The sequence below is a fragment of the Phoenix dactylifera genome, unplaced genomic scaffold (assembly GCF_009389715.1).
Source record: "Phoenix dactylifera cultivar Barhee BC4 unplaced genomic scaffold, palm_55x_up_171113_PBpolish2nd_filt_p 000897F, whole genome shotgun sequence".
NCBI classification, from domain to species: Eukaryota; Viridiplantae; Streptophyta; class Magnoliopsida; order Arecales; family Arecaceae; genus Phoenix; species Phoenix dactylifera.
This window is the reverse complement of record NW_024068259.1, coordinates 77235-86672: the sequence shown is the minus strand read 5'-3', so window position 1 is coordinate 86672 and position 9438 is coordinate 77235. Positions and strand designations below refer to the sequence as shown.

Here is a 9438-nt window from a genome sequence, read left to right as displayed (position 1 = left end):
GGTACAACATCTGAAGGCAGAGGTTATGCATGGTTTATCTCATGATTCGCTACAAAAATCTACCAGAACAACGATTTTGTACTTCAATTCTTCAACACAATTTGCAACATCGATACTACTTATAAATATAGTTAATATTTCATTAACTATTTATTATTAATATTTACTTATTTTTCAAAATATGCACTATGAAATTTTAGCAGCCATCATTCTCATTATCTTGATAGAGATTTACGGAATAACTTCTGTACAACTTGCAATTGAAAGGTATAAAATATTATAGGTGCTATTAGATGCAAATTTTGTTAAAAGAAAAATCCACCAATTTCATGAAGGTAAGAAATTTACAAGATAAATAATCAAAAGTTAAGGAATCTGAATCTACTGCATCAAATAAAAAAGAATCAACTGTTTCAACATAAGCATATGTTTATTTATTCTATTACAAACATTCAACTGTTACGTTAAACAATTTATTTTTTTCCATGCTGATCTTTTTATTAATGAGATGTTGAAAGCAAAATAGTAATAATGGTTAAATACATTTCACTTATAATATTTTTTCATTCTATTTTTAAAATTTTTATTCTTCTTCTGTTAAATAAACTTATATTTCTGTTTTTATTACCATCCTGTGCATGACGCAAGTACAATTCTTGTGAACTTTATTTTTATATAGTACTGATGCTTCAGAGGCATCAAAAAGTTCGAAAGAAAACCACATCTATGTATGTGTAACCTGAGAATGACTGTTTAGTTTATTAATCATGTGATGGGGACATCAGAGCCCTTCATCCAGATGATCCTGAGCCTCCGGATTGAGCCAGACGCATTTATTTGCATTTAGGGATTTATTTGTGGTTTATTTTATTTCTGAGTTTATTTGCATTTTAGGGCTTATTTGTGGTTTATTTGTGTTATTTGTGGGCTTATTAGGATTTATTGTTGTGTAAGGGGGTTTATGCAAGTTGTGTATTTGGGCCCTATATATAGGGAACTATTTTCATGATTAGGGTTTAATGAATGATTAAGAATTTCTTTTCCCCCAGATCTTATTCTTCCTCCTCCTCCTCCCCTTCTCTTCTTCCTGTGTCTCTAGAACCTCTTCTTCCTTCTTCCTCTCTTGTTCTTCCTTCTTCTTCTCTTCCCCCGCACTGGTGCTGCATCAACTTGGTATCAGAGCAACCGGTTTTGCTTCTATTGCCAAAGCCCCGATCCGTCAACAGTTTTTCTTTCCCTCGGTTACCATCAACAACAAGAACAGACCCCTTCTCTCTGTCAGTCCGCTCACCAAAGAAAAAAAAAAAAAAAAAAAGGATCACTGCCGAGTCTGTGAAGGCCCAGATCGACAGCCATCCGCATCCGACCCCCCCTCTCTCTCGGTCTGTGTCTTCACCAGAGCAAAAAAAAAAAAAAAAAAAAAAAAAAAAAGTTCTGCAGCCGAGAGAGAAGAAAGAGCCACAGCCCCTGTACCAGACTCTCCTTCGCGTCTCTCTGACTTGATCCATCAGTCGCCGCCGCTGCCCAGTGAAGGCCCGAGCCCACCGTCGGAGGAGCCAAATCCCACCACCCGTCGCGCCCACGGCCGCCTTCACCCCGCGCACAACGTCAGCAGCGCCACCAGCTCGCCCGCGCCGCCCACGGCCGACCCGTGGCAAACCCGGGAACACCAGCCATCCCCCGCTGCAGGTCACGGAGCCGCAGCCGTGACTGCCGACGCGTCACTGGAAGCGCCGCCGGCCGGAGCCCGTGACCGGCCCCGCCCGCCGCCATAGGTCCCAGAGCCCCGGCCACCGCCATCGCCGTGAAGATCGGAGCCTTCTCCCGAAACCATCGGGAGGTTGAAGAAAACAAACCTAACGGGTAAGATCCAAACCCGTTACCCGTTTCTCTGCTAGCCCGGATCCATTCCAAAAAAAAAAAAAAAAAAAAAAAAATACACGTGCCTTGCACGTGAGGAACTAACGGGTTATCGGAGCGGTTCACGCCCGACAACCCGAATCCGACCGGATCCAAGGTTATAACAACACACGTGATCTCACGTGTCTCAAAAAAAAAAAAAAAAAAAAAAGAAGTGGGATCACGTGACCTGCACGTGTTTCCCCCAAAAAAAAAAAAAAAAAAAACCAACCTCTGTTCTGCCGAAAAGGAAACCCTAGGGTTTCCACCGTCCCCTTCGCCGCCGTCGCCGAGCTCCGCCTGCAGCGCTGCCTCTGGCCGCTCCGCCTTTCCTCCTCGCCGCCGTCGTGCCACCCCTTCGCCGCCGTCGCCGAGCTCCGCCTGAAGCGCCACCACCAGCCGCTCCGCCTTTCCTCCTCGCCGCCGTCGTGCCAACCCCATTTCCGCCGCCTCGCCGAGTCTGCCGCCGCTCATCTTTCGCGGCAGCCTTCTCTCTGCCGCTCCATCTCTGTTGCGCCACCTCCGCCGGGCTCCGTCTCCACCGAGCCTCGTCCGCCGCCGCCGCCGTGTCCGCCTTCACTGCGACCCGAGGACGTCTCCCGTGAACGACACCGGACCCACGCCATCCTCGCCACCGCCACCCCGAGCACCACCACAGCACCTCCCCGACTTCGGCCGCCATCCCAACCGTCGCCTCCCTCATCTGCTCTCCCCCTTGGCCATCACCGTCGCCTCCCTCATCTGCTCTCCCCTTTGGCCATCCATCTTTCCCGCACGAACCAAGGCCCCAGCCGCTCTTGCTTCTGTACTGGCCCAAGCCCGTGCGCCATCAATTGAGCGCGGCCCAAGCCCAAGCGGCTGCAGGTCCGATCTCAGGCCCAAACCAGATTGTTCTTCAGCCCATTTCAACAGCCCCGGAAGCCTTGTACTGTAGATGCAGGTCCATAACTCCAGCTAGCTCTGCCCGGCGCCAACTTCGTGTCCGAGACTCCACGAGCAGACAATTCTGGTTGACTGCATCCGCCACAGGTGATAGGTTTCTACTTTTTCTGGCTTGTTCATTTAATTATGTTCTAGTTCTCTTGCATGATAGCCACATTTTGAAAACTTATATTGCTGTTATAATTCAGAACATTGAACCTCTCACTTCCGAACCCGTCCTATTACCCTTTAAATCTTGACATTAAATTAGCACACCCTAGTAACAGGACGTTTCTCAACATTATTCGATCATATTGATTTAGGATCAGAACAACTGTACTACTTGATTGCAATCTAATTTCTTAAATTGAATAATCTTAATCCTTAATTCTGAATAACCGAAGTAAAAATCAGCAACATTTAAATTTAAGCTATTATTATGAAGACTTGCTGATTTCTGAAATCATAATAGATTGCATTAGTAGGTTGTCCTGCATCAAATTTGGTCCTACATCATAGTTATTAGGGTTTCATTAGTGACACTGCATTTCACATCATCACCCAGTGTCATCATTGCATGCCAACCTGTAGTGATATGGAGTATTATCTCAATCAACCTAAAACCCCTGTAGCTACCATGAATTCCGACATTTTGAGGTCTATCTTAGAACAGATCGTTGCCATACGGGCTGGATACAAAGAATTCAGACAAGAGATCCGTGAGCTCGTGCAACATTCTAGGACCCCTAAATCGCCAACCCCTGTTACAGCCCAACCTAAAATCGGTTTGGTCGCACCACCTGTAGTCCTTTCCTACTCTCCTAGGCACCAAACCCAATACTCTAGGTGTCAACAATTCGGCTATATAGCGCCCCAATGTTCCACTAAGACCTACCCGATTACTGAACCAGAAGTTAGGAACCAAGAGGCCGAATATGTCGAAGAAGCCTATGAACCAAATATAGAAGACTATGAAGAAGACTTTGAAGACGAACCTACAGAATTAGACTTTGTCCAAAATGATTCCCAAAGGGAGACTAGTGATCTAAGTACAACCAAGCCACTTCACATCACAACTGTGGAAGAGGTAGTGACAGATATTGAGAGCCAATCATCTGAATTGGCACTTGTAGCTAAAGTTACCCATGCGGAGTCCAACCTTGAACATTCCCCGGTAGTAGTTTCCCTTCTAGAGGAGTTTCATGATGCACTCCCTGATGATCTTCCGGATGCACTTTCTCCAATGCATGATATCCAACGCGCAATCGATCTAGTTCCCGGAGCATCTCTGCCCAACCTTCTACATCATAGGCTCAAACCGAATGCATATGCTAGGACCTGGAATTTAATGTTACCGACAGTTGAGTTTGCATGTAATAGTTCGGTTAACAAGTCCATAGGTATGAGTCCATTCGAAGTAGTGCATGATTACAAACTTAGGCAACCCATAGACCTGTTTTTCATGTCTCATCAGTATAGAGTCTTTGAGTCTGCACAATCAATTGTATCACATCCACATTCATTGCATCGAGAAATCAGCAATTGTAGTCACTTTAATAACTTAAAATATAAATCCTTTGCTGATTTACACAGACGTTATAATGAGTTAAGTGAAAGAGATTACATCATGATAAGAATTAGGTTTGAACGACTTTCTTCGGAAACGTTTAAGAAATTGCAAATTTGTAGTGCAGAACAGTTCAAAATCTTAAAGAAAACCAGTTCGAATGCATATGTTGTGGATCTTCCTGATGACTATGGGATTAGTGCGACATTTAATATTGAAGATTTAGTCCCATACAAAAAGATAATATTCATGCCTTCTGACCCCTTTATTGATATACCTGCCTATGTTGGATACCCTGCCCTATTACCTGCTGTTGAGCCACCACCTTCCAAATCTCATGCACGCAGAGAACAAATAGAATATATATTGGATGAGCAGGTTATTTCAACCAGGAATGGTGGTTACCAACGTTACCTTGTTCGGTGGAAAGGTCGACCAAAGTCTGATGTGACGTGGATTTCCAGAGCACAGTTGCAGCGCCTTGACCCCGATCTTCTGGAGCAGTACGACAGCCGGCCAGACCTGTACTCGACGGGGTCGAGTTTTTCTCACCCGGGAGGAGTTGATGGAGACATCAGAGCCCTTCATCCAGATGATCCTGAGCCCCCGGATTGAGCCAGACTCGTTTATTTGCATTTAGGGATTTATTTGTGGTTTATTTTATTTCTGAGTTTATTTGCATTTTAGGGCTTATTTGTGGTTTATTTGTGTTATTTGTGGGCTTATTAGGATTTATTGTTGTGTAAGGGGGTTTATGCAAGTTGTGTATTTGGGCCCTATATATAGGGAACTATTTTCATGATTAGGGTTTAATGAATGATTAAGAATTTCTTTTCCCCCAGATCTTATTCTTCCTCCTCCTCCCCTTCTCTTCTTCCTGTGTCTCTAGAACCTCTTCTTCCTTCTTCCTCTCTTGTTCTTCCTTCTTCTTCTCTTCCCCCGCACTGGGTGCTGCATCATCATGCTCTTTTGATATGGGAATAGAGGATGCCTCCTTAAATGCAGCTGGAATCTTCAAGGGAAGACCTCGATCAAGGAGCGAGTACCCAACGAGCTGATCTTGTAATTTGTGAAACCTGCTTCGAAGAAAATTTTCCTCCATTCATGCTCCTGTCGCTCCTTTCCTGGTGTGCTGCAGAGCATTGCAATGTCCCAGAAACGCTGCACCTGTGTCATCGCAGCACTACTTTCACTACTAACGTTCATAACCATATCCAAAATCAACACTTTTCCTCCATCTTCTCTCTCAGGAATTGCTTCCTTGCACAGCTTCAGTATCTTCACGCATTGCTCGTCAGTCCAGTCATGCAAAATCAGCTGCAGTTGATAGAAACAAGATATACACCAATAAATAGTTCGAGTCTCGATTTGGTAGAAATTTCACCAAATAAAAAAATAAAAAAAAAAGTCGTAGAAAGCGCTGTGCTATTCCATCGCATTAACTCTTTCTAAAAAATTAAAAGAAATCGTAGGAATATGTCAGGTGGTAAATCTTGTAAACTACCTTGAGAAACACTGCTTGAGCTGGCGGAATGTGTTCGAACATGTTCCCAGCGATAGCTTCGACCCGCGGACTTTTGGGCACAGTAGCAATCACATGAGGGAGGTCATAGACGATGATGCGCTTTATGCTCGGGAAGGCCTCGGCGATCGCCCTCGCCGACGTCCCGTCGCCCCCGCCGACATCGACGAGAGCCGAGACTCCCTGGAACGCGTCTTTGCACCGGGCGACCACCGACTTCATGGTGAGGCGCGAGTCGCTGGCCATCGCCTCGTTGAAGAGGCGGTTGAACGCGGGGTCGTCGCCCGTCATCTCGAAAAGCGGCTTGCCGTAGCTCATCTCGAAGGGGATGTCGGGCTGATCCGCCTGCAACCAGAGGCCCAGGAAGTGCGACGGCGCCAAGATGGTGGAGTCCAGGGAGAAAAGGACCCAGGAGGCGAGGCTGGTGGGGCTGTCCTTGACGAGGATTTTGGAGTTGGGGGTGAGGGAGTAAGCGTGCTCGTCCGAGCCGTTGGGATCCTTTTCGACGGAGAAAAAGCCCATGTGGGCGAGCATGCGCATGAGACGGTGGAGGGCAGGGGATTTGGTGGGGGCGACGGGGAGGAAGGAGGCGAGCTCGGTGATGGTGAGGGGCCGACCCTGGGCGTGGATAGCGTCGGGGATGCCCAATTGGATCGCGCACTTGAGGCCCATGGAGCCGACGCTGGCGAGAACGTGGTGGAAGACATGGACCTGGGCTTGCAAAAGCTCGTCGGCGGTGGCTTCGAACGCCATTTCTTCACGATGTCTGAAGGGGACTCGCTGTTGGGTTGCTGGTGGTGAATGGGCCTTGCGATTTATTGAGCGGGGGACGCAATTTATAGTATGCTGACAATGCGGGTGCTTGCTTTGTTTTACGGCAATTTATGTCCGCCTCAGCTATTTTTCGTTCATGTCACTGAGTCATAAAATGCAGCTGGAATTTTCAACCTCGGCGTATGCGACCGGCTGATCTTGTAATCCACAAAACGTGCTTCTAAAAAAATTTTCCTCCATTCCACTCTGGGTTGGTGAGAGGCACTCCGAAACTTATTATTTTTCAATTTTTTTAATGTATTCACACTAAAATTGTATTAGTCATCCGCTGGAGGAAAAAAAAACAGAAAACAAAAAACAAAACAAAACAAAAAAACACAAAGGATGTCCACCTCAGAGCCTCATCCATAATGCTTAAGGCTTTCTACGAATTGATCCATAATTTTTAGTAACTCGGACTCAGAGATTCATTCAAAATGGCTAGTCATTACACTTGTCTAAATTTGATGGTTAAGTTTTTCTATAAATCGATCCATAATTTGCATCAACTCAAGACCTCATCCAAAAAATTTAGCTAGAAGGCTTGTTTTGGATCCTTTAGCCTAGTAAAAGTATCTAGGGCCTATTGATGAACATTCGTTGTGGAATTAAACATTTGCTAAATATAGTAGGTAAATCAAATGAATCCATATAAGAGTTTGATTTAACTTATTTCCTTATAAAAGATTGGCTCAAGATTTTTAAGTAGCTTAAACAATAAGAATTTTATTATTACATGTTACTGGTGCTTCAGAAACATCAAAAATTTCAGAAGAAAACCGCCCCCGTGGAGGTGTAACTTGAGAATAACCGTCTAGTTTACTCTACATATGATCTTCTTTATTTATTAATTTATTCTCTTTTGATATAAGAGTAGAGGATGTTGTGTCATAAAATGCAGCTAGAATCTTCAACCTCGGTCAAGGAGTGAGTAAGCAACCGGACTTGATTGATTCATGGCACTAGCCTCAATTTGATTCTTAAAGCTTTTTCTGAATTGATCCAGCTCAGGATCTCATCCAAAAAAGCTAGCTAGAAGGTATACTTTGAACCCTCCAATCTTGTAAAGATATTCAGAACCTACCTTCTAATGCACAGCTATTGTGGAACTACACATATACCGACTATAGTAAGGTAAATTAAATAAATCCGAATAAGATTTTGACTTGACTTATTTACTATAAAACATTGACTCAAAACTTTCAAGTAGCGTAAACCATAAGAACTTTATTTTTACATGTTATTGGTGCTCAAAGGCATCAAAAAGTTCAAAAGAAAACAACCGCAATAGAGGTGTAAGACTACATATGATCTTCTTTATTTACTAATTTGTTCTCTTTTGATATAGGATGACCTCGATCTATAAGCCATAACTTAATAGGTTGATCTTGTAATATATGAAATTTGCTTCCAAAAAATTTCACCTCCATTTATGCTCCTGCCACTCCTTTCCTTCTAAGGTGCAAAACATATAAATATCACAAAAAAGCTGCATCCCAGTCATTGTAACACTATCTCCATTGCTAGCATTTATAACTATATCCAAAATAATCACTTTTCCTCCATCTTCTCTCTCAAAAATTGCTTTCTTGCACAGTTCTAGTATCTTCATGCATTGTTTATCAGTCCAATCATATAAAATCAACTGCATTCAATAGAAAAAAATATACCTATAAATATATTTATTCGAATAAAACATTTAACTAATTTCATTCATCTATTTTTTTCCTTCTAATTTTTCTATCTTTCCATTCATTTTTTACTTTTTTTCGGTACAACAGCTACTCATCCTACTCCGGTGTAGGTGCAGCCAGCAGAATCAAGAGCTATAATCTGGCATAACTATAAAGGAGGGAGCCCCTGGTGTGTCCAGAGGACCTCCTCGGAGTGCTGCACTACATAGAAGGCGATCCAGTCGGCGGCTCTATTCGTCTTTCGATACACGTGTACCGCCTAAAACGTACTACAATCTCGCATCATCTGCCAAATGTCATCAAGTAGAGGAGATCCTTCCCCTCTCCGTCCCTCCTCTCGTATCCAACCGATCACCATGGCCGAAATCACCATAACAATCTGTTGCTCGCAAATATTGAACACATCCACCTTACATCCTCCTCCCTTTCATGCAACAATAATACCGCCTGACAAACTCCGGGATTTCACTGCATAAGACCCCTACCTCCTGGGCAGGAACCTCCTGCATTGCAAACTCTGCCCTGATAGCCTAGTCTCAAACAGGACGCATGCCTCCATGTTATGTATCTGCACTAATCTCCTGAAAGCCAGGGCAAAGGATGGCTTTTCGGCCCCCCAATAGTTCTATAGTAGTATCTTCATATTTCGGATTCGGTAGTTCGGCCCTTCTCTCCAAACTCAACCCCCATCACTTCAATCATCTCTCTCTCTCCTCCACACTTTTCACCCTCAGCTCCATCAGTACCTTCCTGAGTATTTGAAGCACTTGGTCATGCTGTGTTCTAGCCCCCCTCGCACCTTCTCCTTCAATGCGTCACCCTGCTCACCACTTCGCACGCCAACCGTGCCAGTCAAGCCTACCATGCCATGGGTCCCATTCACCTCCCCATCCTGGTGCCCCTGTAGCAAATTTTCAAAAGCCCCCTTTAAGGTCTCACCAAGGGTTGTACTACTCTTCCTCTCCCCCCTCGGTGATCGCCCAACCATCGGAAACCGCCACACCACCATCGAGGATGAAGCC

General features: G+C 44.5%; 1 protein-coding gene across 1 annotated transcript; it reads right to left on the bottom strand.

The window, feature by feature from the left end:
• Positions 1 to 611: 611 nt before the first annotated feature.
• LOC103698288 (trans-resveratrol di-O-methyltransferase-like) lies at positions 612 to 6713 on the bottom strand. Its single transcript, XM_039120861.1, has 3 exons — positions 5892 to 6713; positions 5351 to 5704; positions 612 to 769 (listed from the first exon to the last, which is right to left on the bottom strand). Exons 1-2 carry the CDS (start codon positions 6660 to 6662, stop codon positions 5402 to 5404), a joined length of 1074 nt encoding a protein of 357 aa, XP_038976789.1. The 5' UTR covers positions 6663 to 6713; the 3' UTR covers positions 612 to 769; positions 5351 to 5401.
• Positions 6714 to 9438: the final 2725 nt, after the last annotated feature.

Bases quoted from the DNA above. Each gene is read 5' to 3' on its own strand.
- LOC103698288 (XM_039120861.1), bottom strand. From the start codon at position 6,662: ATGGCGTTCGAAGCCACCGCCGACGAGCTTTTGCAAGCCCAGGTCCAT. The intron at 5,705-5,891 runs GTAGTTTACAAG...TATCAACTGCAG, and splicing joins CTCAAGCAGTGTTTCTCAAG to CTGATTTTGCATGACTGGAC.